Source organism: Hemicordylus capensis, chromosome 1, assembly GCF_027244095.1.
Source record: "Hemicordylus capensis ecotype Gifberg chromosome 1, rHemCap1.1.pri, whole genome shotgun sequence".
NCBI lineage: Eukaryota > Metazoa > Chordata > Lepidosauria > Squamata > Cordylidae > Hemicordylus > Hemicordylus capensis.
Genome location: NC_069657.1, coordinates 80393253 through 80405804, shown reverse-complemented (window position 1 = coordinate 80405804; position 12552 = coordinate 80393253). Strand labels below are relative to the sequence as shown.

Genomic DNA, 12552 nt, shown 5'->3' with positions numbered 1-12552 from the left:
GCCATTTGCCTGAACGGAAGCATTTTGCCGCTGTTGAGCGGCTAACTGGAAAGTGCCTACGTGGCTGTCTCTCACTACCATCTCAAATGGGACATAACGACAGCTCATCTTTCTACTGAAACTCCCTCTTTTCTTCAACCTTGCTTTCACTAGCATCAACAGCATTATCTCTCCATTTCTCAAGTATGCACGTCCAAAGTCGTCTGATTCCCCCTCTTCTGCTCCTGCATACAGACTGTTGACATGGCTTGCGGCTTCTTTGTTCCACAGTGGTAAAGATTTGCTTTTTTGTCTTTGCAACTTCTGCTGAAACACTTACCTATGGACTGATAATCTTTGACCGAGATTAGCAGAATGGTATTAACACCAATGTTTGATAATGACATCTGTTTTCTTTGTCTAACTTTCAGACTAATATCAGTTTTGACAAAGTACATTCAGGGTGCTTAAAAAGACACATAATGTACTGATATGTCTTGTGCAGACTTGCTCTAGAATACAATCCAGATATTCAGTAATCCAAAAGTCTTTGATTTAAGATGAGAGTTAAGATGCTTTACATTTTCACTAATGCTCTAAAAAGAATGGAAATTGCAAGTTAAGGTGCCCATCTTAACTTTCGTGCCATATAAGCTGTAAAGACTTTGTACAGTCTGGTATGTGATGATGGCTTTAGAAATGAGGCTCCATACACCCACACTTTGCCTTGATCAGAGATGCATTGGACAAAAATTCATCACGGGCATCTCTAGGAAGTGATTAGGGAAGCTGCATCTATGTTAAATGTCTGCTTGGGTGCATCCCTCCCCAGCCCAATGTCCAACTGAAAGACCAAGTCATCTGGCCTCTGCCTTAAATTCCCTGGTAAGTATAATTGCCACTTCATTGCTGCAAAACGTGCCTTCACAAGTGCATTCGTCACCCTGCCCCCAGTGCCTCATATAGCCTGTAAAGACCCCTGTTACCTTGCCGCCAGCTTGTGTTTCCTCATGAGCATTCACCCTAGCTTGAGTTCTCTTCCACAACCCATTGCCACCTCCTTGCATTCCTTCACAAGCTCATACACCACTCCGCCACAGCCATGGAAATAGCGCTGGGAGGAAGTCGATTTCCCAGAGGTCCCCATGTGCTTTCCCAATGTCCCTGTGTGAATCCTCAGCCCCAGGGCCTCTGCTTCCTGCAGAAGAGGCCCTCCCAGCACCAGGAATGTAATGAACTGCACCAGAGATGGCCACGGTGGAAGCAGCATCAAGGGGATGCTGCAGATTCATTGGTATTACAGAGTCCAATCAACAGCCCTAGTAGCCAACACTTGTTTTCTAGAGTTTAAGGGTCTTAAAAAAAAAAAAAACACTGTTGCATCTTAGCCACTTCCTGCACCAGATCTGAATGGGTGGTGTCCCCTAGCTGATGCCTGCTAACTCTGAGACAGATAGGGTGGGCAATTTAGATTTGATCACCAAGATAGTATTCAGGGTTTATTAACAGAACTGTGACATAAGGAAAAGCTATTGGGTAGAGTATTTCCTCTGCAACTGGAGGATCAATTTTCCTTTCTATTGAAAAACTGCTGATTTTGATCAGTATTCTTTGGAGCGGACTGTAGTATCTTAAGCTTTGCTTGACAGAGGTTACTACCCATGCCTCTCCAGACTAATAGCATTACAGGAATTGATCTTCAGGTTCACAGAATACCACTCTCACTTTAGTAGAACAACTCTCTTTTCCTTTTTCTTTTACAACACATAGTTGTTAAGGGATATTTTAAGTCTGTACACTTGGCAACTCTCCACACAACCCAATCAGGATCTAACCTGTAAAGTTGGCAATGTTCTGTTTCAATGGAAATTCTATGAATTTGTGCCTGTCTCTTCTCCTTCAGGTAGTACATTTTAAAAGTACACTAGTGATGTAGCCTCTGAGCATAGACAGAGCAGATCCCCCCCCCTTTTTAAGCCTCAGGCCTCCACTTAATAGTTAATGGCTGATAGAATAATGGCTTACTCAAAGCAGCTTCGTTGAAATTAAAAGGACATTAGGCATTCCTTAACATCTATATAATTATTTCTCCAAGACGTGCCGCTTGGGGATGCGTCCCGGAACTCTCGTGAGAGTGGCGGCACCACTCGCAAGAGTTCCAGGCTTTGGCCGGGAGGGAAGCACCGCGCGAGAGGCAACTGTCGGCTAGGAGTTTGGCCACTTTGGGAGCGGCAGAGACTTGGGCGGCGAGAGAGGAGGCAACCGGCACAGAAAAATCTGCCCGCTTCGGGAGGAGAAGGCGGCGGCGGTGGTGGCGGGATGGCCTAGCCCTGACCCGCCCGCTGGGGTGAGGAGGAGGCGGCGGCTGGCCCTGGCCTGGCCTGGCTGCCAGGAGGAGGAGGCGGGAGGCAAAGGAAACCAGAAAGTGAGGGGGGAGAGAAGCGGGTGACGAGTGGGGGGAGTGGCCAGTCGGCTGACCGGCCAGCCAGCAAGCCGGGCATGCTGGTGTGGGGGCAGTGCGACGGCTGGGCCCAACTAGAGGCGCAGATGCTCTGCCTCCAGGCCCACTAGTGTTGTTTTAATTTCACTAGGATTACTCTGAGTAATGTTCCTCATTGCGTCAGTCACTATCTCTTTCTTGCTGTATTCTTTACAGTGTAGGAGAGGAGGGATTATTATCACTTTTTTCTTTTAAATATACTAACAGATCTTATGCCCTGTGGCATGCTGTGGCTAATAGGGGTGTGCACGGAACCAGCTGGCACGGTTCGGTTTGAGTCTGGACTGGACTCAAACCAGACAGGGCCAGTTCAGTCCAGCACCCCCTTGAAACGCCCCCCCCCCCCCACGGTCTGGTCCGGGAGGGTTCGCAGACCACTTCCTTTAAAAAAACAAAAACAAAAACAAAAAACCCTGATTCCCCCTTGAGGGAATTCCTGGTGGGAGGGGGGTCCGTGGAGGTTCCCCCTCCCTCGCCAGCTTTCCTCATGTCCCCTCTTCACCCGTTTGGGCGCTCTTCAGCTGGTTTTCGGCCGTCACCCGGCGGCCTGGCGGCCGAACCAACCAACAGGTTGGTTCGGTTCAACCCTAAACGGTCGAACCGAATCTGTTAGACGTCGAACCTGTTCGCACACCCCTAGTGTCTAATGTCAGATTCTTTGAAAACAGTCTGGGTGCTGACTTTCCACTCACATTTTTGAAAGGATTTTTCCATTATTCTCCCTTTCCCCCAACACCATTTTTCAGGGATTGTTTAGTTTTTCCCTCATTATTTGGAAGCAATTCCCACCGGAATGGTTAACAGAAGGAATTTATTTCCTTCTAGGTGTGCATGTACTGTAGAATTGTAGGTTCAGTTATCAAAATGCTAGTGGGTGGGGAGCATGTGTACACCAGCCCAGCACCCTCTTTCTCACAGTGCTTAGCTACATGCTTCCAGAAAGATCAAAAGAAGTGCAGCAAGGAAATCCAGAAACCATTAGCACCCAATGCCAACAAACTATTATTGTGATGTAGACTGCCCTTGAACATGGAGGTTCTACATGAGAGCCACATCACCTGTGAATATGGAGGCTTCATTTCTTAAGTATGGCCAAGTGAAGCTTCCATATTCACTGGCAGTTTGACTCTGGTGTAGAACCACCATGTTCAAGAGCAGTCTACATCATAATTTTGCTTTCTTTGTGCTAGGTGTGAATGGGTTTTTAGGATTTCCTTGAGGTTCCTTCTTCGGAACTTCCTAACATGGGGTCCTTGGTCCCAATACTATACATTTTTACTCAGAAGTAAGCCCCAGAGAAATAAATGAGTTTATCACTTCAGAAGCGTCCCCTGCTTCTATGCTTTGCTGAGAGGCAGGGAGGAAGCGGGTGGGGGAAAGAGAGAGTCCACATTCTTGCCTAGAATCCTTGCTAGTCCTGATTCCTATGTGTATTTATTCAGAAGCAAGTTCCAGTGGAATCAATTGATTTACTTTCTTGTAATGTATTTGAAGCTTTGCTGAGGAACTTTGCTTCTCCCCTTTGAGAGAAAGGGGGGCAGAGGGATAAAACCAATGCCCATGAAGGGAAAAGGAGGGGAGGAATGTTTAACTATAAAAGTGCCAGAGTGTTCATAACAGGCACCTGTTTTAGAACCAGGAAGTCACTCACTAGAAATTGCCAGGACTTGCCCCTCCCAATTTTGGCTTCAGAATTCTCAGTGGGCAGATTCAGTTATGCTCTTAACTAACTTTCCCTTGGTTCCCCCCGCCCAAAAATAAAAAATCATTAGATTGATGTTCTTCAAACCAGCAAAAGGCATCAGTCCCTATATATAGATGAATTTTTAGGTAATGCTAAAAAGAAATTAAAAAATCAAAAATATACATGATCTGTGGTGAAAAAAGATTGGCAAAACTTTGAAACCTCTTTTTAGGGGTTAAAAACTTAAACTGCTATATCTCAGCCATTTTGCAACAGATTTGCACCAAATTCAGAGGAGTGGTGTCTCTTGTCCCCTAGTTGATGTGTGGACTATTTCAGAGGGATTGGGTGGATACTTTTGACTTTTAAGCAATAGAATGTTCAGGGCTTATAAGGGCAGAATGTTGTAAACACTCCTCACCTTAACTATACTGGCACGACTGTGCCAGTATAATTTATGTTGGTTAGTTGATGGAAAATTGGTGGCAGACTAGAAGAACTGATTCATTAGGCATTTCATTTCCCAGAAAATGAGAAAAGCCCATTTAAAAAGTAGTCTGAATCTGTAAGTGGCTTTAAAAGCTAATTATAAATGCTGATATTCAACAGTCTCCTTACTCACTTATGTTCTTCTTTGATGGCAGCAACAATGCAGTGGGGAATCATTAAATGTCTAAATACTTCTGACTCCTGATCTCTTAGAGAGCCAAGAACTGTTCAGTGATGTACTTGTTCTCAAAAATGGCTGCAAAGGCTGCATCTAAAGGACAACTTCCTACACTGTGAGGCTATTCTCACAACCTCCCCAAACCGTGCTAAGCCTAAGGGAGCCTAGCCCAGTTTGGGGAGGTTGTGTGCAGCACTGGGAGCTGTGCAGCTTTGACTCCCGACCAGGAGGCTACAACAAGCCTCCTGGCCTCAGTGTGTGTGCGGGTCCTCCCCAGAATGCCCCATGCACTTGCGGGGGACTTCCGGGGCCAGGTGGCCCCCAATCTCCACCACCCCACCGGCTCTGTGATGGAGCCGGTAATTGTGTAGGCGGCCAATGTGGCCACCCAGGGCTAGGCGGGGCAGAGTGGGCTTGACGCGCTCTCCCCACCAAACCCCTTACGGCACTCCACACTACTTGTGTGGAGAGCCTCTGTGTCTGTTTAGTGCTTACATGGCAAAGTTTTATGGGATTTTGCACAGTAGTTCCTGGGCTGCCTTTCATTTGGACTCAGTTACTCATGATGAACCCTCTAGTACAGGGCTGCTCAACTTTGGCCCTCCTGCAGATGTTGGCCTACAACTTCCATAATTCCTGGTTATTGGCCACAGTGGCTGGGGATTATGGGAGTTGTACATAATCAGTACATAAAACAGCTTGGGGACCTAAGTTGAGCACGACTGCTCTAGTACTTAGGCATCATTTGGACCACTAAGGACTAGCATTATTCCCCCATGTGGCTTCAGGTGGGCCTAATAAGCATACCTGCCATCCAAACCCTGCTCTGTTTAGAATCACACTCATTTGAGTGTTTGTTTATGGAACCATTCCAATCTAATGCTAGGGTTTGGTTGTCAGTAGCATTGAAAAGTCATAATTCCTTCTGGTTTCCCAAGCTGGGCATCAAAACTGGTGGCCATTTCTGAAAAACCAAGCCTTGAGATCCATCAGTATGGCATGGAAAGACATTAACCATGTTAGGTCACCTTGCTTCTGCTAGGATTTCCCCAATGGTTCATATCAACATTCTTGAAGTCAAATGGCTTATTGTTAAGTGGTTTTCTTACGCTACAACCTGGCAGCTGTAAGAGGGATTTTATCGCATAGGCAGCAGGCATACAGCAGCTCAAAACAGTTCTTGGTGTGTTATTCATTGCCTCAGGAGCACAGGAAGAGAGCTAGTCTTATGGAAGCATGAATTGTCTCCTTTGCTAAGCAAAGGGAATAGTGTAAGATATCCCCCTTAAGGGGTAGGGCCGCTCTGGGAAGAGCATCTGCATGCTTGCACACAGACGGTTCCAAGTTCCCTCCCTGGCATCTCCAAGATAGAGCTGAGAGAGACTCCTGCATGCAACCTTGAAGAAGCTGCTGTCAGTCTGTGTAGACAATACTGAGCTAGATGGACCAGTGGTCTCACTCGGTAGGAGGCAGCTTCCTCTCTTCCTATGAGCTGATGAGCTCTGCTTAGTTACAGCATGGTTATTCCACTGTGAGGCTCTTAGGAAGCACTGATCTTTTCTTGAGTCTTAGTTCACTTTTTTGTTTTATCTTGTAGGAATCGTACGTGCCCAGACATGCCTATGAATATGGAGGAATCTAGGCAGGTGAGCTATGGGCTGCCAGTAAAACAGATCTGTTTGTGACAGTACTGAACAACTTCTCAAATGCAGGAAAGCATCAAAAAGCCATGATATAAATGTTATAACTATGCTTTCTTCAGATGCTAAATTCATTGGCATCTGTTCTCCAGATGGTGAAACTACAGACCTTAGATGCAAGCATAGCTCAATTGCTCTTGGTGAAGTCACACATGGTCTAGGAAGATTTTAATTACTTTTCTCTGGGTCACCAGTAGTTTGCATAAGGGACAGCTTCCTAACTTTTCCATCAAGTGGACTTTTCCTCAAGCTAACCCCTGCTAACTTGGCAAAGAGGCACCTTTTAACATGGTGATTCTCTTTATTTAACAGGGGGAGAGTAACTGGCCCTATCTACCCCCAGCACAGTACCTCCAGTGACTGTTGCTGGTGTCTATCTTATGTTTCCTTTTAGATGGTGAGTCCTCTGGGGACAGGGATCAATTTTATTTATTTATTATTCCTCTGTGTAAACTGCCCTGAGCCATTTTTGAAGGGGCGGTATAGAAATCAAATAAATGAATGAATAAATTCATTCCCCTGGTGGCGCAGTGGTAAAACTGCCGCCCTGTAACCAGAAGGTTACAAGTTCGATCCTGACCAGGGGCTCAAGGTTGACTCAGCCTTCCATCCTTCCGAGGTCGGTAAAATGAGTACCTAGAATGTTGGGGGCAATATGCTAAAATCATTGTAAACCGCTTAGAGAGCTCCGGCTATAGAGCGGTATAGAAATGTAAGTGCTATTGCTATTGCTATAAATAAATAAAATTGTATAATGTTAAAAAAAATTAAAGCATGGGAGGAAGAGCAAGACAATAAACTGAAGCATTATTTGATTCAATAACTGACATCCTGACTAATGTTGCATATGTGCTCCAAACACCAGCCCACACAGAGCACTAGCTTCCATGCTTCCGAAACGCGGAAGCTCTTGTGCTCTAAGTGCAATTATTTTGTAGCTTTCCCTCCCTGCATTCCAGAAGCATGCTCTTAGAGTTGTCAGGGACATGTTGCTGCTCTAAAAGTGCACTTCTGGAGCATGAGGAGAGAGAGAATTCCACTCTTGTGCAAAAGTGCCCATGCTTCAGAACCATGGAGGCTAATGTTGTGTGTGTGCTGGTGTTTGGAGCACACACTCAGTGTTAGTCAGGATGTCAGCTACTGATTTGGAAACCAACAAGAGTCACAATTGTGACTGGGGATGATGGGAGATAGTTTAGCAATAGCTGGAGGACCACAGGTTGGGAATCCCTGCATTAGATAACAAGAATATCCTTCAGGGCTCTATAGTGTTGATTTTTGGCAGACCGCAGGGGCAGCAGCAAAACATCTTTCATTGGAGAGCACAAATGAACATTGGAGGGGCAGGAGGGTTGGGGTGAGAGGTCACATTAAAAAGGTTTCTGGCAACGTGTTTTGATAGGTAATTATGACAAAATACATTCTAATTCATGTCATAACACATCTTAATTAGGAACAATGACTTCTGAAGCTTAAAAGAAACCAAATCAGTTTTAAAAACAATGGCCAACATCCAGACTAACAGAACACTGATGTAGTGATGCTAGAGTGCAGCCATCAGGAACATATTTTCAAGAATCACAGTTGGTTTCAGTTGGTTTCAGAGGGTAGGGGAGATTGGTGAAAATTGTCCCTCCCAGGCAGGATCAGTGTGTGATTGTCTGTACCAGTGCTTCATTAGTCTGGATGTTGACCACACGCTAAATAACAGTGATTAGTAGAAGTAAATATGCATTATGTGTCAGCAATAAGTGCTACGAAGTATGCGTGTGACACAAAAATAAATTTATTTGCCTAACAAATATATGCTTATTTTATTTATAATGTTTAATTTTAATGGTGCAATCAGAGACATGTGTCATGGGCGAAGAAGCAACCAAATCAGTTTTGAAGAGCAGAGGAAGGAGGACTAAGTAAAATAAGTAATCACGGAACTGTCACTGTGATTACTGTGTCAGGTACATGTATTCTGCGGCTGCTATAATATGCTAGGGAAGAAACTTTACCCACCCACACACCATGCTCCAGTTCCCCATCGCCTGAGCTACTTCACCTTCAGGCTTTCTGGGCCTCAGAGAGACTGCCCACTCACCTCTGATTCTCAGGGGCTACAGCCTAGGCTGCTGCACGGTGTGCTCCGTTCTGCCTAATGCCTTGACACCCAGCCACGACAGATGCATTGATAACACTCACCATCTATGCAGGCTGGCCAGAAGTGCTCGGGGGAAATATTTGCTGCGGTTCATAGCAATAGCATGCTCCCTGCTTTTCTTCCTTTAATTACAAAGCCTGAGGTTTGTCAGCAGCATTCCTGTCCATTGGGATTTGTGTTCAAACTTCACACCTGTTCATTTGAATGAGCCCTGTTGCATCCTACTTTCCTGTCTCTCTGTAGAAATCATCTTTTTTTTCCTGGTCAGAAAAATTTTGGATTCACAGATTAATCCCTATTTCCTGAAACATATTTCTACTTGTTTACAGTTACATGTATGGTCTCATTGTACTGTGTACTTGTAAAGACCATTTGATACAGACACCAAATATGTTGTTGCCTGTCTTGTATTATTCTCATAGGTGCACCGAATGGGGTGTTAGTGGTGCTTAATAAGCACCTTTATCTCTTGTATTTGTTATCTGTGCTCACATTTTCTTGGTGTGACTAATTCATTGGTACCTTTAGTGGAGACTGCAGGACAGGTGGCTTAGGCATGCAATGAGGCAGCGGCAAAGCATTGGGGGTGGCAGCAGGGCTTATCAAAGCCCCCCACCGGCCTCCCGAATGACAATCTGGGCCCAAACTGGGCCACATGCCAGCCCAGCCTGTCATTTGAGAGGCTGGTGGGGGGTTTGGAGGAGCCCTGCCGCAGCCCCCCACCACTTACGATGTTTTGCTGCTTGCCTGTGCTGCCTGTCCTGTGGCCTATGCTAAAGGTACAGAGTTCGCTTTCTCTCCCCACCCCACACCTTTGGGGAAGTTTAAACTTTAGGTTAGGGATGCCCCTTACTTCTAAAGGGGAATCATCAAGGATTCCCCTTTACAAGTATACCCAAGCCAGCCTGCGAGCCATTTTTTTGAACCGGGGACTAGTTCAGTTTGAACTTGGACACCCCCCACCCCCAGCCCCCATTTGGGGGGCCAGTCCAGTTCACACTTGGACTGGCCAAACTGGGCCGTCTCAACGTCAAGCCCAGGTTGAGGCAAGCCAGATTGCACATCCCTAGGGGGCATTGCCTCTGTCTGCACACACCCCCACCCCACATTGCTACACCCCTGTGGCAGACTTTCACATTTAGCCAGGCTAGATTTCTTAGAGATATGATTTAATCCAAGTGCCTAAATCTCAAAATGACAGATCTTTCTTTTTTGTTTGTTTTTTACCTTAGCTTTTCACATAATATAATGATGATGATAATTGCAAAGCAGGTAGTTGTATTCCGCTCGGATCATGCACTATATTTGCAGATCTAATTTTTTAAATTAATTTTAAAGCATGCCTTGGCCACAGCTTGGCTTTCTCTGCATTGGCTGCTTTTTCAGGGATCACCTGCTCTCCAATAGTTTTGATCAGTGAAAGTTCTGAGAGTCTGGTTCAATTGTCCAGAAGCTTTGGATTCACCCATACTGAGTGTCAACCTTTCTTTAGCGCCTGCAAACCCTTCCTCCCTTGGACATTGCTTTCCATGGCATTATCTTGGAATAATACCTTCTTTTCATTCCATCCCCTATACCTTCATCTTAATTTTTATTTTTTGAGAGATCCTCAAGTAAAATAGACTTGAGATTAATTGAATGGAAGAAACAGGAAAAAATGCCTTTTGGCTAGCATGAATGGATGTCTTCCATGGATGTCTGAAAAGCCTATATATCCCTGCCCTTTTGGCTTAACATGATAACTAGATTAACTTAATCTCTTTTGTCATTTCCTTTTTATTCTATCCTTCCATGGAGTAGATTTGAGAGCTGGTCAGGGATCATCTCTTGATACAAGATACAAGATACAAGAATTACCTAGAAGGGGAGAAAACCAAGCACAGGCAAAGTGGGACTATTAAAAATAAACAAATGAAAGATAGCTTGTGACATTTCCCTACTTGAACTATGCCGTCTGAACACAAACCGAGAAACAAGCACAAAATATTTTGTGATTTTGCCTTGTAAGCAAAGATTGTATCACTATGATGTTCTGTACAGTACCTACCATGTTGTGCTAAATAAAGACCCATTGAAATCTATAGGAGCTGTGCCATTGACTTAAATGAGATGTAGTTTGCACCTGAATTCTACTGTGTAGCCTTCTGGGTTTTAAAACTCCCAGATAAGTAACTGAGTATAGATGAATACTAACATCAGCAGGTACTGCAAAACCTATAGTCCCAGACTCACAGCAGTATAACTACAGGAGAGGTAATATACTGGGCCCGTTTGGATAGACGGACTTGTGGTTAATCTGTGAAGCTGGGAATTATTCCTCAGACAATCGTTCAACCACAGTTTCGCGACTTCTGGGCAGAGGGACCTCTCCTTCTTCCTTGTCCACCAAGGCTGCATCCTAGCAAGCTCTGTACCACTCATGTCACCAGACTGCGGGCAAGACGTCAGGACTCAGTAAAGTGACAACCATTGGCCACAATCGTTGAGGGGGCGTGCTCAGTGCAATTGCACCTTTTCAGCATTGATCGCCTACACTTGGCAGGAAAAACATTTTAATCTTTTCCTCACACCGCCTTTGCAAGAGCTCTGCAGCTATACAGTCTCACACAAGCACTACTGTTGATACCAAGGAATAGCGAAGGGCACTTGTAAATGGTGATGGGGTCTCGGGGGAGAGGACAACAGCAGCCAAGAAACTGAGGCGAGTGGTGGTGGGCTGGTGGTTTGCATTGTTTGCAAGGGAGTTAATATTACAACGTAGCTTTGATTCTGCAGTGTAAATCTACATAGAAGTGGGGAACAGGATCTAGGAACGTGCCATTGAATCCCATGGGAGGACCCCAGGTCCTGGACCATAGGAAGGTCCAAGGCTAGTTATCTGTTACTCTGGGAGGGGATCTTACTGCCTTCCTAGGAGAGAATATGTATATGAGGACAGGCAAAGGATCCTGGGGTTTGGTTCACTGTGATAAAGGATGCTCTTGGATTCGCAGACACCGGCCAAGCAGTCCAGGAAGCCTGAACACACTCTTGCCCATGTGCCAGCTTGCCAGCTGGGGATTAGTTCTCTCATGAGAGGGTTAATCCATCAGGGGAAAATAGAGACACCATATCCTTCACTCTCCATTGGACTGCTGTCTTATGGGTTAGGCCTTCCAACTACAGTGCCCCCCACTGATATGGGGCTCCTGGTATCTCTGGTTAATGATAGAACTCATACGTCACACTTTCCTCTCTCCACTCAACCCTTCTAGACTTTCAAGGAATCCGGTCTGCTAAATGTGTCTGACTGTTTTCAGGTGGGCAGAGTTAGGGAAGACCAGAGATGGGTGCTATGACCAAAGCTAAACAGGCTGGGTTGGACCAGCGCTGTGGCATATGTAAAATCAGCCACCGCAGGGAATCCTATGGCAGGGCGTCTGTGGCTTAGAGCAATCACTGGTTAGCTAGGTGAGCATTCCCCCCCGCCAAAAAGCATGGATATGTCTTACAGGAAGACCAGACTGTCAGAGGAAGGACTCACACTCTTGGTTTGTGGCAGTCACCGGGACTGGGAAAGGAGTTGCTGAGGGACCCTTCCCTGGGGCTTGCATGGAACTAGCAACTGGGCTGGGCAGCAACAGCCCTCTGGCCCTCATGCATGTCTCCATGGCCAGGCACTCTCATGAGAGAGCGGTCCTTGGGAGAAGGGTATCAGCATCTATTGTACGTCTTATAGTCACACGGGGCTTTTGAGCCTGATTCCTTTGTCCCGTTGGATGGCTCCACTCATGTGGTATTGCTGAGACTGCATGCTTTCACCTCAGGGGAAGGGGTTGGGCCCCCCTTCCCCTGCAAGCTGCAAGCTGGTAGAACCGGATCACTGAAAAA

General features: G+C 45.8%; 1 protein-coding gene across 21 annotated transcripts in view; it reads left to right on the top strand.

Annotated features, from left to right (window-relative positions):
* TMEM229B (transmembrane protein 229B) overlaps positions 1 to 12552 on the top strand; it is a 156312-nt gene that overhangs the window by 95986 nt on the left and 47774 nt on the right. For 8 of the 21 annotated variants that reach the window (XM_053282951.1, XM_053282944.1, XM_053282943.1 and 5 more), the window contains one exon: positions 6428 to 6476. The exons of 2 other annotated variants lie outside the window; for them this stretch is intronic. In XM_053282951.1, the coding sequence (XP_053138926.1) occupies positions 6447 to 6476 (30 nt within the window). In that variant the 5' untranslated portion in view covers positions 6428 to 6446. Of the gene's footprint in view, positions 1 to 2154; positions 2327 to 2522; positions 2599 to 6427; positions 6477 to 8379; positions 8489 to 10482; positions 10764 to 12552 lie in introns of those variants that run through there. 11 more of the 21 variants (XR_008312950.1, XR_008312952.1, XR_008312951.1 and 8 more) reach the window with 6 other exon arrangements.